This window comes from Spodoptera frugiperda, chromosome 11 (assembly GCF_023101765.2).
Source record: "Spodoptera frugiperda isolate SF20-4 chromosome 11, AGI-APGP_CSIRO_Sfru_2.0, whole genome shotgun sequence".
Classification (NCBI taxonomy): domain Eukaryota; kingdom Metazoa; phylum Arthropoda; class Insecta; order Lepidoptera; family Noctuidae; genus Spodoptera; species Spodoptera frugiperda.
In genome coordinates, this window is record NC_064222.1 from 3,528,054 (window position 1) to 3,549,178 (window position 21,125).

The window sequence follows — 21,125 nt, forward strand, 5'->3', positions numbered from 1 at the left end:
CTTGCATACGTCCATCTTTGTTTTAGTCGATTACCAAAAATATGTAAAGTTTTACATCCGATTTACATGAAAATATGAATTTTTAACATTTAGAAGTGAGTAAAATCCATTACAATACCTGACATTTCATAAAAATTCTTGGTATTAGGACCCATTTTGTTAAATCAGAAATTATTTTTTTGTATCAGACTCGATTTTTGCACCAAAATTATTAGTCGATTGTATCATTGCCATTATATAAAATTGGATTGCAAGAATATAGAATTTTCAAGAACATTCTACTTTATGATTTAAAAAGTCAGCTGTCAATTGTGAATAGTTTGTTGTTGTGAGTGTTGTTAAAAAAAAGGATAAACTTTTTCTTGTACGAATTTGCATTATTTTCTCTAAGATTGCAGTTTCATCAATCTAGTGACAATGGATATATATGGATATCCTGGTTTTTCTTATAATCAGTCGGATGAACTGGCAAAACAAATGTATGCGCATCAGGCCCTGGCTTCGTCAATACCTGGCTACAATCGGGCGTTAGCAGAGCCCCATAATATGCCTGCGCCCACAGGAACGCCATGGAACGTCCAAGGTCTGCCTTGGGGTATGCCATCACCTCCTCAGCTGGTCCAGTTTACTGGTCAACCACAACTCATGGAGCCAAAAATTAGTCCTGTGATCCATTGCAAGAGAAAAAGCCTGGACGTGGAACCAGTCATGTAAGTTTCTCATTAGATCAAAAACATATTTCAATATATTCACTTATCAGAATTTGGAACTATCATAAAAATTATGTGAATGTAGGTACATTTGTCTGACATAAACGCTTAGTCAACAAAAAATAATGACTTCCTATGTATTAGTTACAAGTGTAACATTTCCTCCATATAAAGTATGGATAGGTACTAAGTATGTTATTTTCATTGCAATAAATAAACAAACTCAATCAGATAGTATCTATCCTTCATCCCTTGGCTGTGTTTATGAGACAACCACTCACATTTATCTATGTTCTGGCATAACACATATAATTTCATAACACATTTACACATACAGAAGCAATTTGCAGTTTTGACTATAATAATCCTAATAATCTATGCCACTGTCTTTACAGACCAGCAAAACAGTTGATAACTGAAGAGAAAATGGCCGCCCATCTGAACAGTCTTCACATATCATCAGAGTACACAACGCATGCCCTCTCTACATCACAGGATGTCATGGATGTTGGCATGGAGCCCGTCAGTGAGAAACTCAAAGGTCACACAATAGTCCTGTCTGAAGAACTCAAGAAGTTACAGGAAGAACCTTTATTACCAGCTGCTCTTATTGATAGGTGAGGATTTTTTTATACTAATGTCAGTAGTTACGCTTTTGGATTACTTAATGGTTGTACGAGTCAATGACTACATCACAAGAACATGCCATGCATGTTAGCAATTTTTAGTTCATTTGAAATAAATTAATTTGACTTTGACTTTGAGTAATAGTATTATAGGGCACAGCTGCCTATCAAACACTTAATTTTCATTCATACACTAACCGAGATTGGACAAAGCATTACTTTGTTTTCCACTAGTTTTGAAGTGTGTTTGACAATGTGCCATTGCATTAAAATAGAACTGATAACATAATAACTAATAGAAGTGGATGTTTTTGTACTATCTGAGACTAATATCAGTCATTTTAGAACCATTATGCAATTAAATAGAAGTAGACTATAGTTTGTATTGAAAAACAGTAAATATTCAGATTTTCTCTGTAAACCCCAATGGTAGAAGGCCATATGGCATTAAGTCCGCCTTATGTACCACTATACCATTGTATTGTGTACATTAAAGATTAAATAAATATTCTACAAAGTAGAAACATTTAAAACTCACCTTTATAGTAACTATTGAACATTATAAAATCTTTGATTTCTACTCACCTTGACTCTTTGAATTAAGGTCTACTTTTGTGTGACAATGTATTCCATTATGTTGCAATCCTGGAGGTCATTGTACCTTTGTCATACTGCATATTTTTAAGATGCAAATAGTGGACTTTGTACGACACAATATTTTGAAATGTACTTTGTCTTATTTCAAATCAAAGTCCCAGTTTATTCATACAGTATAAATAATAATATTATTATGATTTCTTTCTTTATATGTTATATTAAAACCATAAGGCAGACATTTAGAAACTATTCTTACATTTGGAAGCATTCCAGCTTTATACAGTCAACAACCTATTTTTGTAATTATTTTTACTCTAGTTTCCTTTTGTTTATTCGAAATTATGATTCAAGTCTTCTTATTTTTGGTCTTAAAATATCATCAATAGTTTTCCCCTTGAATAATGGTACCACATGCAAAAACAACTTATAACAATCTAAAAGCATTCATGTGTATTAAACACAATACTACCCTTACTACAATTGAGTAAGAATCTAGAATGAAGATAGCCATTCATACATATCCTTACACCTGTCTCCCATGGGGGTAGCCAGAGTCAATGGAACCCATTGCTACGAAACTTACATACTTCTTTCGCTCCACCATAGCCATATATTCTATTAAATTATTCATTATTAGCTTGTCCCACTCAAACTTCAACTTTCACTGTCAACAACCTTGACTAAATACTTACGTAACTTCTTTACAGATTGGAGAAACCACACATGTCTCTAGTAGTATGGAAGCCCAGAGAGAGTATCCTAGCCAACATCCAAGAAGAGAAGAAAGAGGATGAGAAACATCCGCAGAAGAGGAACGGACTCCTCGTAACACCAAACCACCAATCGGATGACGTAGAGATGTGATATTGTAACTAAAGTTACTCTTAAGACTTGAACTTTGTACCTATATTAACATTATATGTAAGTATGTCAGTCAGTTTTAAAGATTATTTGGTGCAGTGATGGTCCTGTGTACATGTGACAAATTGAATTGTGACTTAATAGTGTGGTGATATAGTTTATATTTCTTTGTTAGTGTACAGAAAGTTTGATATAATGCTTGTCGTAGAAATTTGAACTTTGTCAACACACTTTTAAATTGTGATTCTTTTTCTGGTATAATATATCTTGTTGTGTTACAGTAAATGTGCATAGGGCCTAGTTTTGAATGTTTTTCTGATGATTCAGTGAGCTGTTTTAATTAATAATTATCCGTAATCTGAATTAATTTTTTTAATAAGTGTCACATTATGTCTTATGTAATTCGAATTCATAGATGTTCAGTTTATGTAGTGGAATTGTGCACAAATAAAAACATATACCAGTTTTTTTTTATAACTAGATTATCATTAATAACATTAACTATTATAAAAAGAGATCCAATCTAACGTTTGTATGACAGAGAGAAGAATATTGGACGTCTCTTTTTCGTCATTTTTTTTACTTTTGTTACTACTTAAACTATGTTACGTATTTGACTTAAATACATATTGAGATTGTGATTCAGCATGTAAAATGTTTGGCTTTGTAAATGCGACCTAACTATGTTTGTTAAATAATCAGGATGGTCTCTCGCAAATAGTGAAACCTTTTTAAAAATATTATAATAAAATTGTAAAATGTGTAAAAATAATAAGAAATGTTTCGCAAATAGAAAGATGTCATGTTAAGGGTGGTTTTCCACCAAAAATGTGCTATACTACGTTGCTGTGGATGCGTTTGGCTTCCACCAATCATATTCATTGGTACCTACATTAATATAGATTAATATCAGTGAAAACGGTCATATAGTTTCACAGCTTAGCTTTTACATCTTCGTAGCATACCTACATAGCACATCTCTGGTGGAAGGCAAGTAAAGACCGAATAAATATTCTTCTTTTATACATCGTAATTGCCTCAAAAACATTTTAGATTAGGGACGTTAAAATTAATTTATTGTCTGCTTTTACTAATCCTATATTTGCGAGAGACGTGCTATAAAAATACCTAATACTTACTAGTTCATCTAGTTGCAAAAATTATGTTTAATTAAGATTCAAAATTTATTTTTGTTTATTCTTAATGCACTATGTAAAAAATCGCACTTGTTTTTGGGATATGTTATTAGGTATAATATTTTGTATGATAGGATAGTAGGATGGTTAGATATCAATACTTTTTGGAAATGTGGTTGTTATGTCCTACTAAAACCTTAACTAACGTGAAGGACGACTTATCTCGTGTATTTTAAGTTCTATTAATGAAGTTTATAAGGCAACTTGTACCATTTCGTGCGGGCAAGGCTAGCTCGCCGTCCGAACAGAACCAGACCCGTGCGCGCGGCGCGTCGCGTTCCGCGCGCTCCTCAAAGAGCCATCAGATCACCACAGATGGGGCCCAGTAGAACTGATGCCTGATCCGGAGCTGCGGACTACCTAGCGGGTTTACCGGGGCTCCGGTTCGAAAAGCAGGAGTAGGAACGGGGTGGTTTAAAGTCAGTAAGAGTCTGACACTCACTCGCCTCGCTCAAGGCGAGAGAAGTCGAAGAACGATACAAAGTAGTTTCTGTGTTATTCCAGACCATAGTCTATCCCTGTTCCAACTTTCATCCCGATCCATTGCTATGATAAAGCATGCTTTCAATAATTGTCCGCAACTTTAGGACAATTAATGTCATCATAAGGGTCCCCCCAAACATGGGCTCGCTGTTATAGCATCGGTAAGTCCCCTCTTTGAGGCTTGAGAGGCAGGGCGGGAACAGTCATTGGATGATTTCCCCTTCCCCTTTAAAATAAAATAATAAAAGGGTGTCCCAAGGTATGCTACGCTACTGTTTCGTATTAATTCTTAATATCCGTAGATAAGTCGTCTCCCTTTGTGGTGGCCTTAATTCATATTCCAATTTACGAGAAAGGTATTGATATTTAACACGATTTTACTGGAAGCTTGTGTTTGTTAGTTATGCTCGAATCGTGTAAAGTTGGTCAATTTTGTACTGTTTGTCTGTAGAAATAAATGTAAGGACCTAATGTATACGGTTTTTTATTTATTGGTCTTTATTTATATCTTGTATCTAGCTCCGATGCTTAGATTAGCTATTATGAGACAAATTAATGCATGTTGTACAACCTACGTGAGTGTTTGAACCAACTCGATATCTCAGCTGTCGCGCAAACAGCTCTTGGTTACGGGCTCCTGTCGTGACTTGAAACTAGTCGAGTTACCTCAATTTTCACTTCATCTTAACCTTCACAAACTCTTTCAAAGTGTTTAACGGGCCAAAATAAAACAAAAACAATGTAATGTTATTTAATTCATTTATTTATTTATTTATTCATCTCTTAAAAATACTAAAATTAACAAATTCACATCGCGTCTCCTGAATACTGGTTCAACAGCTCAATATTACACAATAATCCTGCCCATACGTTACATGAACAGCATGATCTCATACTTCGATAGCAAATCTTTTATCTCCTCTAGTTTACTCTCCTTGCAGTCTTTCTAATTGTACATCACATAGAAAATTCTGGAAGACTCTTTGGTGAAACTATAAACACCTTTTTAATATATTCCATCATCATATTATCTAGTGAAATTCATCATAAAATCTTATTTGAGAAATAAATCTGAATATCAGTTACAATCAGCACCACAGTAATAAAATCTATAAAATAAAACAAAAGTACATAATTTTAAGAACCTTATACCTTTAAGATAAGGTTAAAATTATAACAATATCATTGTACTTTTGATATTTTAAATACTCCCGAATAGATTCTTTAGAAATACTAAGTTTAACTTTTCCTATTCATTAGTCATATTTACAGATTTAAACACTATAATTACTATGTCTGTCTCGATACAGACTTGTATTGTGTTTGTATGTAAATTAATATCTTTGTTTTTGAGATTTTACAGTACTATGATAATAATATGTCTTTTTAAGGAAGATTGCACGTTTAAAATGGTATATACCACGTACTATGTTCGTGGCACATAGCAGTTGATCAACAATTAGCACTTATAAGATTGGTAATTTATGTGGGTGGTACCTTACGTCACAATACACATTGCTTAAAGTGCTAATAATAATCACACATGCAGAAAACTGTGTAAACTTATGACAAATCGATTTCAGTTAATATCAATCAAATAAATAACAGATTCACCTATTGACCTACATAAATAATTTCGATTTCGTATTTAACAAGTCTTAAAAATATGTATCGGATTTTAATTCGATTATAAATATAATGAGTCGTTGTTTCTAATCGATATCTCCGTCCGGCGCGTCAGCATAATATAAAATCATAAATTCACAAGGACATAAATATATCACAGGAAACAATTATTATATACAAAAGACAATGAGACTTTAGGTGTCTATGGCAAATATGGCCGCCATTGTCGGAACCCGTCAAAACATGGCCGACCTATAAAAACGCGGGATGATAAAATTAAGTCCTCTGGATTCGCCAAGTAGGCCAAAATATCACCTCACATAGTCCTCAATCAACAATTGTCTCTGTAATTATTAAAATGTCACATTTCCCGCTGTTTTACAACGATTGTTTCGTGTTTTCAAAACATGTTAACTTTGACCGTAGCTGTGTCGAGGTCTCTCTTCATACTCTCTAGCTGTTCGATGTCTTGGCCCGACGTCTCACATTTTTGCACCACCAAAGAATGATAGAAGTGAATTGCGAACGCCACGAAGACGATTAATACTGTAAAAGATAAAAAAAGTATTAGCTAAAACCCAAATTATGAGCACGATATTAATATGAAAACTAAGACAAGAAAGAAAAAGTTCAAGAAATTAGATACACAATACATACAGGAAGTTGAAAAGGTAAGTACGAAGTTCATTAAAGTAATATTAGGATATTAGAAATCTGCAAAAAGAACCAGGTGGTTATTTGGTTACCAAAGGAAAGTTTGTAGGTAAGTACCCGTAGACCCAATTACCTAGTTATTCATTCAAGGTTTGTGTTAGTACAGTTAAGTAAATAGGTAGAAAGTGTTGTTAGTCAAAGGTAACGAACCGGTAAGCCCTTTTAGTACCTAAACCTCGATAAATGCAAACACAGTTTATATACAGATACTGAATGAATAGTAAAGCGACTGCAATTTAAGTAGGTAGGTAGATATTTTGACCCCTTTAACTCATAAAAGCATAAAGAACATAACACAAAAAATATTCTTAAGTCAAGAAATCTAAGAATCTTTTTTAAAGAATATGAAAAAGCAAATAAAATAAGTCCAGTACTTATATAAAATACTTGTTTTCCACAATTACCGGATTAGAGACACGGACAGAATTGAAGAGAAGAAGGCACTCACAGAACAACTAGTGGTATCACTGTACCTGGTATAACGATGACCGTGGCTGCTGTGGCGGCCGCGAACGAGTAGTCCCAGAACTTCACCCAGCAAAGGATCGCTATCTCCACCAGGAACAGGAAGAGACCTGGAAATGAAAGAGAAACAATGAGCTAATTACACAAAAGAGGTTCATGAAGACAGGAGAAATGGATATCGCCGAAAGAAGTTTTAATAATTATGCGCCTTCAATTATTTTTCTGATTGAATTTTAAAACCATCTACTCTCCGTTCCATTGGAGGATTGAGATTCATTCGATTAGTAACTTTTAGGAAGTCAAGAGCCAGGACACTATGTGACAGAATTAAAGAAGCTTAAGAAATCTTACCTAAAACAGTACTAAAAGCCCAGGCTAGCTCGATGAAGCCCCTCATTCTTTCATGCGGCGAGTCTCGGAGGGCGCTGGCCGGCGCTCTGGGCGTCTCCATCTTGCTGACCGCATCAATATTGGGCAGCAGGTACGTAGATATCATGAGAGCGAATATGTGCACAGCCACAAGCACAGTCGTGCAGACTGCGAACATTACGAACAACCATTCTGGAACGTTCGTTGGTTCGTTTATCTGAAGTTCCACCATGGCTACCATCGCAAAACCTGGAAGACAGAAAGTTATTTGTAAGTCTTTTTCACTATTCGTCCTAAAATTGATAGAATCTTGGTTCAGTGAGACCGAATAAGGTTTAAGGTATGTTAGGAACGCTTTTGGGTAAAAAGACGGCTTTTAATGGAATATTTACCTGACAGCAGTTCAGAGGTGGTAGCAGTGGCTTTCAATTTGGCACGGGACATGTGCAACCTTCGCCACGAAAGACCTTCGGAGCCCGGCTGCTCCTCGTTCCAGCCTGGAGACACCGGCATCGTGAGAGCCACTTCACTTACACTCTGGAAGTTTGAGGAGAGAAATTATGTATTAGCATTTTGACGGTAATCACTCTTATTAACGTAGGTAGGTAACACGTAACTTGAAAAACGTTGCATGTAATTAACAGTTAAGGCAGTGATACCTCACCCGATTCGGAAAGTCAAATACCCCTTTGTCTCAGTTTAAAAATACTGATCTGTACCCTTAGTACGAATTTGCTTTACGTTTAGAGTAACCGAAACTAGAGCGGTGTGTCGTGTAAAGTTGCTTCATCGCTCATCAGTACATCGTTCGGTTTCGGGGAAGAAATCTTATTCTTTTTTATGTCATTGTACTCACTTTAATAGACTGGTTACATTGACAGTGGCCTTGCAAGTACCCGGGGCTCAGCAGCACCGTGGCGGCGGACTTGTTGGACACCATGCCGTTAGGGGTGACACTGCCGTTCGGACTCGTCCCGCCCTTAGTGCACACGTATTCTAAGCTATGCGGCGGCGTCACAGATATCGTAGGGCTGTCCGTCACGCTTACCTTAAACCTGCAGATTAAAAATTAATAATTTGGGGGCTTAGAATTTAAGGGGTTCTGTCTGATTAGTCGGTACTGTTAAGAGTCGCTGTTAAGTGTTGGTATTGTAAGGAGTGGATAGGTTGGTATACTTATTTTTGGGATAAACTGATACGGTTTTCCTATCATAATATATTATGAATATAGGGAAACCATAAAACAACATTAGTTAGACACAAAGAAGCATTTTAGTTACATGAAAATTGAGAAGAAAATACTTGATTAATAGTAACACAAATTGGTTTCAGTCTGTGTGATGTAAGTAAACTATCCCACCCAAAACATAAATGTGATAGGTTGCCAAGTTGATAATATTGGAATGCTTCGCCTATAAAAGAAGTGAGATTAAATAAGGTTCCATACACAGACCTCGATAAATCTGATATAACAAGTTGGCAAGTTTTCACACACTTTGTTATTTCCTGAGTCAAGTATATAATTTTCTATTAAAACTTGCCAAGTTATATCATTTTTAATGAGGTCTGTGTATGGAACCTTATTTAGATCTTACTACTTTTATAGGCGAAGCATTCCAATATTATCGAACTTAACACTTTCACATTTATGTTTTGGGTGTGTTTCATTTATTTTTGTAAGGTTTATTTTCTTTTTTTCTTATAACTTTGACTAAATAGTAAACCTTGCTGTAACGAATTTTAGGTCGGTACGACATTGGAAGATATAATAATTTTTTTGTTTTAGTTCCTTAGGGGTATGAATTTACACCTTCATTATTTTTAAAACCGACTCACACTTGGATTCAGATTTTTTCCTTTACCTAGACCTAAAGACCTACCTCCATGCCAAATTTCAAGTCAATACGACCATTGGAAGTGGTCTAGATTTTTGATGAGTGAGTCAGTCAGTGAGTGTATAGCAAAAATAGCGATTTTCTGACGTCAATATCTCAAGACCTACAATAGGTACATTAATGAAATTTTGCCTAGATAAGTAGGTGATCTCGACAGATACTAGAAATTTCATATGCGTAGATAAAATAGATTTTGAGTTATAGGTGGGTCGAACTTGGCCCGAAATGGTTCGTGTAATATAACCCACGGCCGGTGTGTCGCTTTATCTGCTCGAACTTGGCGGACACTGCCGTGTGTCTAGATAAGTACCTACGTAGGTGCCTATGTCTGTACCTAATTGGTATGTAGGTAACTGTGAAGTCTGTGTTCAGTAGTATAGGTATATAGAAGGCTCAAGGTTTTCGATAAATCTGTTTGCCTACTTAAAGTTTTTTGTACTAACTCTTTTTATTTCCTCTAATTATGCCAAACAATATGTAGGTGTGCACACAATACTTTAATATCTCTTTTCTTAGATGAAATGTTTTGGCGTAGTTGCTTATATTTACTTACTAAGATTTACTCATATTTTAACACTTAACACTGTTTTTGTGGGTCTTGTGTTTATCGCGATAACTTCGCAAAGATTACCATAATGACGTCACAACAAGTAATTTTGCTGTAATAATGTTTCAAATTACATTTTTCGTAAACATAAGCGACTTTTTTTGCATTATTTTTTTGCTTGATTCTTCATTTGATCATTTGGCAAATGCTTTTAAAGGCCGAGTTGAATAGGTAGCTGATTCATAAGAACATATAAAAAAATATTCGCTATACTAAACAACAAATCAAAACTTCACAAAAGACAAACTAGATAAGGATAGGAAACAATGTTTATCAAACTTTAGCTGGGAGCTTCGTCCAAAAGTAACAGGATCGACGAAGCAGCTCCCGAATCTAGAGGAAAGGACCCACTTGACAAAATACGACATAGAAACCACAAACTGTTAACAAACATCACATGAAGCGAATACTAGAATACTAGCACAAGATTCTTCTAAAGAGTTAGTCACATAAGCTTATACTGTGTGAGTCTTACTTTGGGTAATCGTAACTCGGCGGCTTCGCTATGAAGGGGTAAGATTCAGTGAGACCTAGGCTCTTGGGCCGGGTTTCGTGCTTGAGCCGGTATGTTCTGTGTGATCGCTCGAAGATGTGGTCGCATGTGTGGTACCTTTGCAGAGTGCGTGGGCGCGCCTTGCCGCACGGTGGCGTCTGCGTGCATTGGTCCACGCGGCTCGCTTCCTCCACGCTCGTTACGAAGCTAGCCTCCGATACCTGGAATTAATGATTTCAATTTTATTATAAGTATAAACTAAATTGACTTCACTTTAGTCAATTTTATCTCAAGATGAGATAAAATGTTAAAGTAAAATGTAAAGAAATCTCAGTATTGGTTTAGATACATTTCGTTTTGTTAAGACCTGGCTTGGCCCAACAAAACACTAAACTACCATACATATGGTATTCCCATTTGTAGAAAGAAACAAAGCAGTAAATGTGCTCTATTTCTATTTCCTAACCCTAACAGAAGTCATGACTATGAAATCTCGGTTATTCACCCACAACTTAAAAAATATAATCCAAATAATTTGCAACAATCCGCCAAAAAGATAAAATTGAATGATAAGTGTTCATAAAGTTCATTTGCGCAGTGATGTGATGACTTAAACCGATGTTAAACGTTTGTGAACGTGTCGCTAACGAGCCGTGGCATCGTACTGTGGGAACTGGCTAGAAAACTGTAATTTCACTGATTGCAGCAGCTTAGCCAACGATTATCGGATGACATTGACTTTGGATGTACATACGTCAATAGACCCTAGTCTGTAATGCCTACATTGTAGGTATTTTGATGTAAATTACAGTACGAGGGAGATGTGTATTGTTTTGACGCGGAAGTTCATGAGCTTTTTCATGGGAAAAGGAGACCAACAGGCCGACAGTTCAGCTAATAGTATAAAAGCCTATGTTTGTCATGGACATCGGCAAGCCCACACTAGTTATTGTAGAGTAAATGTGTCCGGAGCTGCGGACTACCTAGCGGGTTTACCGGGGCTCCGGCTCGAAAAGCAGGAGTACGAACAGGGTGGTTTTTAGTCAGTAAGAGTTTGACACTCCCTCTCGCTTCGCCCAAGGCGAGAGAAGTCATTGGATGACTCCCCCATTAAAAAAAAGCGTAATAGTGTAGGTAGCGATGTTTATAGTTCCTAAATAAGTACGTCAATGTAAATAATCAGGCTTACACTTAATGCCTAGTGCGTGCATAACATCATACAAAACTGTAAATATTATTGTCGAAATTTTAAAAACAATGCCTTAAATTAGGTGCTCAAATAAAATACTTGAGCTACATTTTTATCTTCGTTAATTGTACAAATAAATATTAGATATCTAGACAGATACCTAAGCCTACGTAGGTACCTAAGTTTAACACACTACCTAAATAGGTAACAAATTGTGCATGGGCGGCGCTGATCGCTTACCATCAGGTGACTTGTTTGCTCGTTGGCCACCTATTCCTAATTTCTACCAATGACAGGCGAGAATGTGATCGAGCTCACTTCAAATGTTTCGAATTGACAATTCAGAATAGCCTAGCAGACCTACTGATACTGTTTACGCGAGATTTTTTCTTGAGGAAATTATACATTTAAACGTCTCTCTAGCTTTATATGGTTATAGCTAGATTTGGTCTAGTAACTAGCTAGACCAAATGAATCGTCAGAAATTGAGGTTAAAACTGATTCTTATCAGTCAACATTCTTATACATACATAATACAGGTAAATAGGTCCCCAACATAAATAATTTTAGCTCACGACTGACATACATTGATGATTCATACATTCCGCCATAATGTATGAAATTAAATGCTAATTATTATTTCTTCATCAGATAACGGAGCCGCACGAATGTTGCACATTACTGTACCGGCGTACAAAAGGGGACAATTATTGTGCGCGTGCACATGTACGGACCTACGAATTAAAAGAATATGTAGTAAATAACAGATGGTTGCGTTTGTGCATTAGGCAAAGAAAGGAATGTGCATCACATCAAAATACTTATAATACTTACTAAAAATACACATTTTTTATTATCAATAAGTAAGGTTAAGTACCTAATTGGGAAATTCAAGAGCATTGGAACTCCTCGTCGTAAGTAATTTTGTGCGAAATGTGTGACTTGACAATGACATCTATGAAAATCCGTTTAGCCATTTCGGAGGTCTACGCTAACAAACGAGATGAAAAAAAGCAGATAGAACTAAGTAAGTATTACAAAACTATCATGATATAGTATTATTGATGTAAATCCAATGATACTTCAGCGTTACATGTTTCTGCATAATATGATCTAGGTTATTACTTTATTGCCTACCTAAGTACCTAGCTCGAGCTCCTAACATTGGACGCGAAACCCTTTGTCAGTGCCACATTTATGACTGTTTATGACCATTAAGTATTAGATACTTATATTTATATGGCAGGAAAACAATAGGTTCGACAATCGTTTGTTATGAACAGATTAACTAGACAAGGTTAATCTTGAAATGGATAGGCAGAGATTAGAAGAGAATGTAGTAAACGTTTTTCGTCAGTTATGTTATATCCCGTTTAATATATGAACAACAATAACATAATAAAACATATAGAATTATGCAGTTGCCAAAATGTATATCTATGCCACCGTAACTAATTGCGGGTCTGCGGACGGCGAGCAAGGGTAGCTTGCCGCCCGACCAGAACCAGACCCGTGGCGATGACGTGGTGAACCAGACCACCACAGATAGGGCACAGTAGGGCTGATGCTTGATCCGGAGCTGCGGACTACCTAGCGGGTTTACCGGGGCTCCGAATCGAAAAGCAGGGGTAGGAACGGGGTGGTTTTTAGTCAGTAAGAGTCTGATACTCCCTCTCGCCTAGCCCAAGGCGAGAGAAGTCATTGGATGATTTTTCCAACTTAAAAAATGCCATCTGCGAGTATGGTAAGGTTCATAACATTCTGTAAATCCTGAGCATCTCTTAAATTAAAAATTCACTTTGTCTGATTTAGTACGCAAGCTAAAGAGTCCAGTGACATTTTGTTCACCACCAAAACTGCAGGAACCACTAGTCTAGACCAAAAGAAATAATTTTAACTAAAATAATCTAGGTATTTGTACATTGTATATGTATATTATATATGCATGTCAAATATTATACCTATGACAGACATAATGCTTGTGATTGTGATGAAGCTACAATCGAAAACATGTGTGTCGTGTCACAGAAGTCAGCAATTAACATGTGCTACGGCTGCGCCTGCGCCGGTCGCATAATGGCGCTGAATCTGTGTAGTAATTATTTCAGTGACGAGACCAAACTGCGCAAGATTGTGTTTGTGTTGAATTTACTCATCACTTCTATGTAAATCATTGTTCTTTTTGCAAATTATTTTAAGTATGTAGTGTAGTGTTAGTCATACAGTTGTTAGGAAAAAATATTGTAGTGTTGAATGATTAAACACTTGTGATTTGATTTGAAATAGTCTTAAATAAACCACCGGGCAGACACCGCCATCGAGTAGGAACGAATCCTATAATCGAAAAACATATTGTTACAAAAATATTCAAAGATTTAAATCTTTGCCCGTTCAAGGATTCTAAGTCGAAACCCCTAGGTCCCTACAGCTAGGCAGAAGTGGTGCGACATAGGTATCTAAGGTACTCGATATTCGTATTTACAATCACTCGACCGACGAAACAGTCAATGATTTTACAAATGAAAAAAAAACAAACAGTTGACAAAACTTAGCGATTACCAGTAGGCACCACGTAATTAAATAAGGCGTAATGAGTAAATGATTTTTCGGGGATTTTCATCAATTGGAAACAGTAAAGCTTAACTATGTCTCCAAAAAAAAAACCTATAGAAAAGTAAATCCCTACCAAAGTACTTTATTGTTAGTACCCAGTCTAAATGCGCGAACATTAATCGTGGATCGCACTCGTCATGGTTTTTCCTAGCTACGCTACGCTCATTGTATTTTTTGCGAAGCTCTATTTGAAAGCTACTAGAGGCCCTCGTGGCGTTGCGGTTGCGGTCAGTAAGCAAACTTGTTACTCGCCTCATTTATGTGTGTTAAACATGTGATAGATCACGTTTTATTATGTAAATAAATGTTGATGAATAAAGTAAACATGCATGTATTTTGTTTATTAGAACCAGACATAGATTTATTTTTAATGTGGGTCATCATAAATTCATTTTCAGTGTTTTTACCATTGTTGTTTCCTTAGATACCTAGGTAGTATTATATTACATTCGCAGAAAAAAAAGGTTAAATCGAAGCGTGAAATGGAATACCTAAATTGATTTAAAAAAAATGCCGCTTCTTTTTTCAAACTGGAAAGAATTTTCACCTTGATCAGTTTTCCTCTACCCCTAACCCTTACTATTTATTCTTTGTATTTTATTACACTATTTAACACAGATAAATAAGGCACATAGGTACCCCATAAATAAGGGAAATCATTTTAAAGAAACTAGTGGTCGCCTAGTGGCCGAAATTCGACCATATATGATTTAATTTACAATACCACTTAACGTACGTTGAAGGATAATTTTTATTTAATTCAAACTCTTTTATAAAACTCTTTTCATATGAGACGTGAGAATATCATCGCAATGTCTATCGATTTTGACGTTTTGTCAAATACGATCAGATACTATGCATGTGTGTGTAATGTTTTATTTATTGATTTAATGTACTTTGTAAGCATTATTTTTGAAAAATATTAGCGCTATGCACTTCTCCTACACATAAACTATAAGTGTACCAAATTTTATGCTCCTACGTCCGCGCAATTATCGTAAAAAGTGGTCCAAAATTTTTGCATCACGTATTAATATATAGATTCATAGAATATTAGAAGCCCAATGAAAATTTTATTATCCTAGGCATTGTTACAAGTTACAAACAATTCCTTACGCGCCTAACAAAGACAAGCAAAGACCACAGAGTAAATATTACATTTTATCTCAAGTATGTCTGTTGTAAAGTCAGTTGTCTGTGTAAATTATAACAATACGAGTAAGTTGTTTGTCAAACATTTAATTTACTTCGTTATCTGAATAAATCTGTCTGTCTGCTAGTTCCGAAGTCGGTCGGGCGAACAAATATTATTTAATCGTTGTGTAAACAGTAATCTTGCGAAGAAACACAACATGTATGTTTGACTGAGTGTAGTACAATTTGTTTAATTTAGTTTTTTGTTTAGTTATTTATTTGGGTTTTTTTCTAACATTTTTTTTATCAAGATGACTTTAGATATCTATGGTGTGATTTGTCTTTAAAATCTTGCCTAGGCTTTTATTACATCTCCTATTTTAGGTAACGGTCTTCTTCACTTTCTTCTCATTTTTTGTTTATATAGAATCCCTTAGTAAGGGCAGCCCATAGTAGGTTACTCAAATTGGGATAGGTACATGAATCAATTAAAAACAACCGCATCAAAATCCGTTGCGTAGTTTTAAAGATTTAAGCATAAGGACATAGTTCCAGAGAAAGCAACTTTGTTTTATACTATGTAGTGATAATCGAAAGGAATAGATTTAGGTATTATATTGTGCCTGTAACGTACCTAATAGTGAAATCACCATAACAATTTATAGTTAAGTCATTTCGACTTTATTTCGATTTCGATGTAAGTATGATGACTTGTTTATTTTATTCTTGCGTTTTCCGCTTTTCCGCAATAATATGAAACTAGTTATCAGCAGACGTGACTGCGGATAAGCAGCGTCTGTCGGCAATAAAAAAGTTAATAAGTATGTAATTAGAATAATTCATTATGAATTCATTGGACTTTTTATGGCTGGTGATATCACTTACTTAATAGGAAAGTTAATGTATACTAATACTTTTTATTTTAATATTTTCAATGAAATATGTATTCAGTACATGTATTTGTAGTTAATCAAAGATTTTAAACTGTCATAACAAAGACTAAACATTTCACAAAACTGCAACAATATTTTTCGTTTTTCTTACTATCAATTGGAAAAGTGCCCAAAAATTGTTTTTTTTTTATGTTAAAATTTTAAGCTAATTTACCTTCATAAGTTATCAAAAGTAACTATCTAACTATTAGTTAAGAACTTAAGTTTTGGGAATCCTAAGATTTTTTATAACTTATGACCAACAATTCAAGACCTACTTATATGATGAACAAGTGAGTTCAATCATTACTATCATATCGTTTTTAATTTGAATCTATCTGGTTTGGACCATTAATAACAAATTAAAATAATAACGCGATTATCGACGAATCATGTCAAGACGAGCAGGCGCATACCATGTCAGCAGGTGCTAATGATTAAAGCATTTAATTCAAAATTAAGTGGTTAGGCATTGTAATCTTAATTATTGACAAAAAAAACAATCACCTTTTCTCTCATTGTGCACCGGTTCTAAACTCACTTTAAATAAAACTGTAATTTCACTAAAATAATTAATTCACATAACTAACTAAAATCACAGATCACAATTAAAATCACTTTCACTTTTAATTTTATAATAGTCGATTTTGTAAAAAGTTACTAAAAACTTCGTTTATAATTTCGTAGCGCACATAGACAAAAGAAGTTTGCCGCGTTCCGAAGGGCGGGAAAATGAACATTTCGATTCGATGTGAGTGACGAGCATGCGCGTCAACCGGGAAATGCTGACTGACTCCGTTAGTGGAAGATCGACGTTTTAAATAATCACTTGGAAATGATTACTAGCTCGTAGTTTCGTAGTCATTGCAATTTGAACTACAGATGGGTAAGTTTATTTTGTTTAGAAAATCCCACAAGGCGTTCGATGCGGTAAACGCGTAGAACATAATATTTTGATTTTAATATAATTTAATTTAGATATGCTTTTTAGGGTTATCGAATTCGGCAGTAGCAATTAATGATTTTGAATAATGGGTGCGATCTAACAGTTACCTAGATATCTAATGCTTAGGTAGTGTAATGGTGTATTTATACATACTCGCTCATTGATAAATGTTCAATAATTGCTTCGACAACTTGTACATATAAATCACTAAAGATGTTATTAAACGCTGCAACGCCGTACGTACTAATTACACATTAGGTAGGTATGTATGAGTCACAATAATGATATAGAAGAGATTAATTGAAAAAGTAATAATTAAGTGTCTTTTAGCATTACTTATGTATGAATGAAAAGCAATACCTAGTGAATAACACTTACTCGTAGTAACAGAAAAAAAAACGGTTTTTTTCAGTAACCATCTAATACACACATACTTATACAAGTACTTACATCTAAGGCTTATTTTTTACATTCAAACAAAAGTAAGTATAAAATTTCTAGTTAGCTCCTCTTGACGTCATAAAACATGATGTGTTCCCGTGGAACTTAGCACATGTGTATGGGTCTCAAACATAAAGCAAATACAAAGAGAGTCTATTAATGAGCGTAATTTATAAGTATACCGTATTTTACAATTAAGCTGCTTGTGAATGAAAGCTACACTTCGGGTCCGGTGCTGCGGACTACCTAGCGGGTTTACCGGGAATCCGGCTCGAAGAGCAAAAGTAGGAACGGGGTGGTTTTTAGTCAGTAAGAGTCTGACACTTCCTCTCTCCTCGCCCAAGGCGGGAGAAGTTATTGGATGATATTCTCCCCTTAAAAAAAACCGGCAATAGTGGACTGCCACGGCCTGTCGATGATGATGAAGCACTAATTAAGTCGTAGCTAGGTCATCTCGCTACGATACGATGTGTACTTAGCAATAATACGTAATCAAATCGGGAAAAGCTGACCAAATAAAACGTGGATTTCACGATTTTTTATTTATGTCAAGTTATAAGAAAATCTTTGTATAAAACTGTAGAGTTTTCTTTGTTAAAAACCAAAACCACATAGTCAATAGAATGGTCTTAGTTCTGGGTATTTTGTTATTCAAATGTTCAACTTCATTATTACTTCATCATACTTTATAGATATACGACCAATCTATTCTAAGTACATCTACATTTATTTTTGTAGTGGTAATTTCAACCAACAATAACTAGAGGTATATAAGTAGGTACTATTTGCTCAAGTAATAAGGTCTTACTGAGAATTTTATTGGTATAATCCTATACAATAAGTATTGTACCTACTTAATACTTGGAAGTTACAATTCTGTGTCTACACGATTTTCCTGAAGATTAGGCCGATGGATTACCCGTAACTATTTATTAGATAGCTAATTATGTTATCAGTAGTGTATAACTAGGTATGCACCTATAAGGCTGCTTTTCTACCAGAGATGTCCTATGTAGATAGTTACGAAGATGTGATAGTTAAGCCGTGAAACTATGTGATCGTTTCCATTGATATTAAGCTAGGTATAGCTGTGCGAGGAATGATGAGGATGCGCAGCTCTAATATGCGATGTATCAATAGTAGGGAAGCCATCCATAGATCACATCTGTAGCACGCTTCTTTCCATACAAAAAAACGTAGCTTAACTGAGTCCGATTCCAGCAGTGCTAAGCTATGTGTACCAATGAATATGATTGGTGCCAAACGCATCCATAGCAACGTAGCAATAGCAGATTTCGGGGGGAAAGGCACCCTAAGACCTGGAAGGGGAACTTTGTGTAGGTATTGTGCCATATGCATCAAGCATATGCACTTTTCTTAGAATTGGCCATTATCACCCTTAACAAAGTAATTATTATTAGTTTCCAATAATAAACATTGTTTACTCACTAGCGCGTGTCAACAAAAATGTCATCAACGATAGAATTGCATGCAGCCTGATAGTTAGATAATAATGAATAATGATACAAAGCACTGCTATAAAGTTGTGTAATGTCTGCTGTACTTACTTACATAGTAATTACTATGCTATTATTAATGTGATCATTTTTTTTTTTGAGGGGGAAAATCATCTTATGACTTCTCTCGCCTTGGGCAAGGCAAGAGGGAGTGTCAGACTCTTACTGACTAAAAACCACCCCGTTCCTACTCCTGCTTTTCGAACCGGAGCCCCGGTAAACCCGCTAGGTAGTCCGCAGCTCCGGAATTAATGTGAACATAAAATACGCCTATCCACATTTAAAATTAATCGAAATAAGTATATTTATAGACTTTGAACAAAGTCCGAATTATTTTTTTTCAATCGGTCATAGGTTATTCCCTCAAAGAAGTAAAACCCGTGGACTTTGTATTGAGAGACCTTTGTTTTGTCTAATAAAAGCACAAAAGTGACTTGTGATACTTTTTGATGGGTTTAAGTTCAAGGTTAACGGTATAATGATGTTTTATTCAATAGATCTATGACGCATAAATTGTTTAAAAATAATATTGTTTACGTAACGAAGTATTATTACATTTTTTTTTTTCGATAATGAACCTTAATAGGCCAGGCACTTTCAGTTTTCAGACGTTTTTTTAAGGTTGAGAAAATCATCAGACGACTTCTCTCGCCTTGGGCCGAGGCGCGGGAAGCTTAAACTCTTATTGACTGAAAACAACCCAGTTCCTACTCCTGCTTTTAGAGCTGGAGCCTTGATAAATTTGTTAGGTAGTCCGCAACTCCGGATCAAGCTTTCAGGTCTTAGCTTAGCCTTTTCTAATCTAAACTAAAGTACCTAAGAACGTCATTGGTACTACATTACGTTACTCTAAATAGCATTTTTGACGATGACTTTTCAGTATTTAAGTATTCCTAAACAATTTTCATAGAAAATAGGATAGATACGAAACAATTAATTTCAAGTCACAACAATCAAATCACTTCAAGGCCTCATCTAATTATTTTAGAGATTGACGTGTAAAAGTGTTATCTTGTAACCTATTTGCAGAAATAAATATCATTTATCATCATACAAACATGTAGTTACTACCTTATGTAGTAGACGTACCTAGTACCTAGTGTAGTACCCACCAAAGTATATAATATTTACTTGTACATAAGTAAAGTACTTACTTAAGAACTCTACACAAGTCACATATTATGGTGATGTGGTTTAACACGTTAAACGCCATGGGGGACACCAGGTGACCGACGTTAGCGGAGGATTTGCCTTCAACAGTTTTCTATTGGCAGTCAAAGACTTAATCTGGGTTTCTTGACCAGGTACTTGGGATGTTCCCGCGTGTATTGTTCAACGCATTCGAAGTGAATTTATATTCAGTAGGCATACAATAGCTAGAGGAAAGTTAACAGTGTCGTCTACTGTTGAATTAATTACGTTTGTTAACATTAAAACTTTTATAATAAATGAGACTATAAAAACATGCCTCACTTTTCTTTTTCTCAAAAGAGTGCCTAAATTCCTAACTTCCATTTTTCCAAAAAGATATTTGAGTATATTATTTTACATTAATCGCTATCAATTTTGAAGTGAACTCTTAATGAAATCAGATAAATGACTGGGCGAGCGTTTAATAAATAAATACATAGGTACTTGCAGTTACGAAGTGGGAGGCGGAAGGCCTGATTGACAGCGGAAATGACGAGTTACTGCATGGAAAGTCGAACAC

The 21,125-nt window shown here is 35.3% G+C and overlaps 2 protein-coding genes across 5 annotated transcripts in view; one reads left to right on the plus strand and one right to left on the minus strand.

Moving 5' to 3' along the window:
• The first annotated feature begins 298 nt into the window (after window positions 1–298).
• On the plus strand, window positions 299–3,248 carry LOC118275084 (uncharacterized). Its single transcript, XM_035592941.2, has 3 exons — window positions 299–710; window positions 1,106–1,327; window positions 2,641–3,248. The coding sequence occupies exons 1-3, from the start codon at window positions 418–420 to the stop codon at window positions 2,795–2,797; spliced, it is 672 nt and encodes a 223-aa protein (XP_035448834.1). The 5' UTR covers window positions 299–417; the 3' UTR covers window positions 2,798–3,248.
• Window positions 3,249–5,215: 1,967 nt separating this feature from the next.
• LOC118274642 (protein orai-2-like) overlaps window positions 5,216–21,125 on the minus strand; it is a 56,849-nt gene continuing 40,939 nt past the window's right edge. The window contains exons 1-7 of one of the 4 annotated variants that reach the window (XM_050696848.1): window positions 17,018–17,300; window positions 10,760–10,863; window positions 8,504–8,702; window positions 8,040–8,184; window positions 7,630–7,896; window positions 7,287–7,388; window positions 5,216–6,645 (exon numbers count right to left, since the gene is read on the minus strand). In XM_050696848.1, coding sequence (XP_050552805.1) covers window positions 6,500–6,645; window positions 7,287–7,388; window positions 7,630–7,896; window positions 8,040–8,184; window positions 8,504–8,702; window positions 10,760–10,863; window positions 17,018–17,029 — 975 coding nt within the window. In that variant the 5' untranslated portion in view covers window positions 17,030–17,300 and the 3' untranslated portion in view covers window positions 5,216–6,499. Of the gene's footprint in view, window positions 6,646–7,286; window positions 7,389–7,629; window positions 7,897–8,039; window positions 8,185–8,503; window positions 8,703–10,624; window positions 10,864–17,017; window positions 17,301–21,125 lie in introns of those variants that run through there. The other 3 variants (XM_050696846.1, XM_050696847.1, XM_035592278.2) reach the window with 3 other exon arrangements.

Excerpts from the sequence above, each read along its gene's own strand:
- LOC118275084 (XM_035592941.2), top strand. The coding sequence starts at position 418 with ATGGATATATATGGATATCCTGGTTTTTCTTATAATCAGTCGGATGAA. Across the intron at positions 711-1,105 it reads CTGGACGTGGAACCAGTCAT|ACCAGCAAAACAGTTGATAA; the intron begins GTAAGTTTCTCA and ends CTGTCTTTACAG. Across the intron at positions 1,328-2,640 it reads CCAGCTGCTCTTATTGATAG|ATTGGAGAAACCACACATGT; the intron begins GTGAGGATTTTT and ends ACTTCTTTACAG.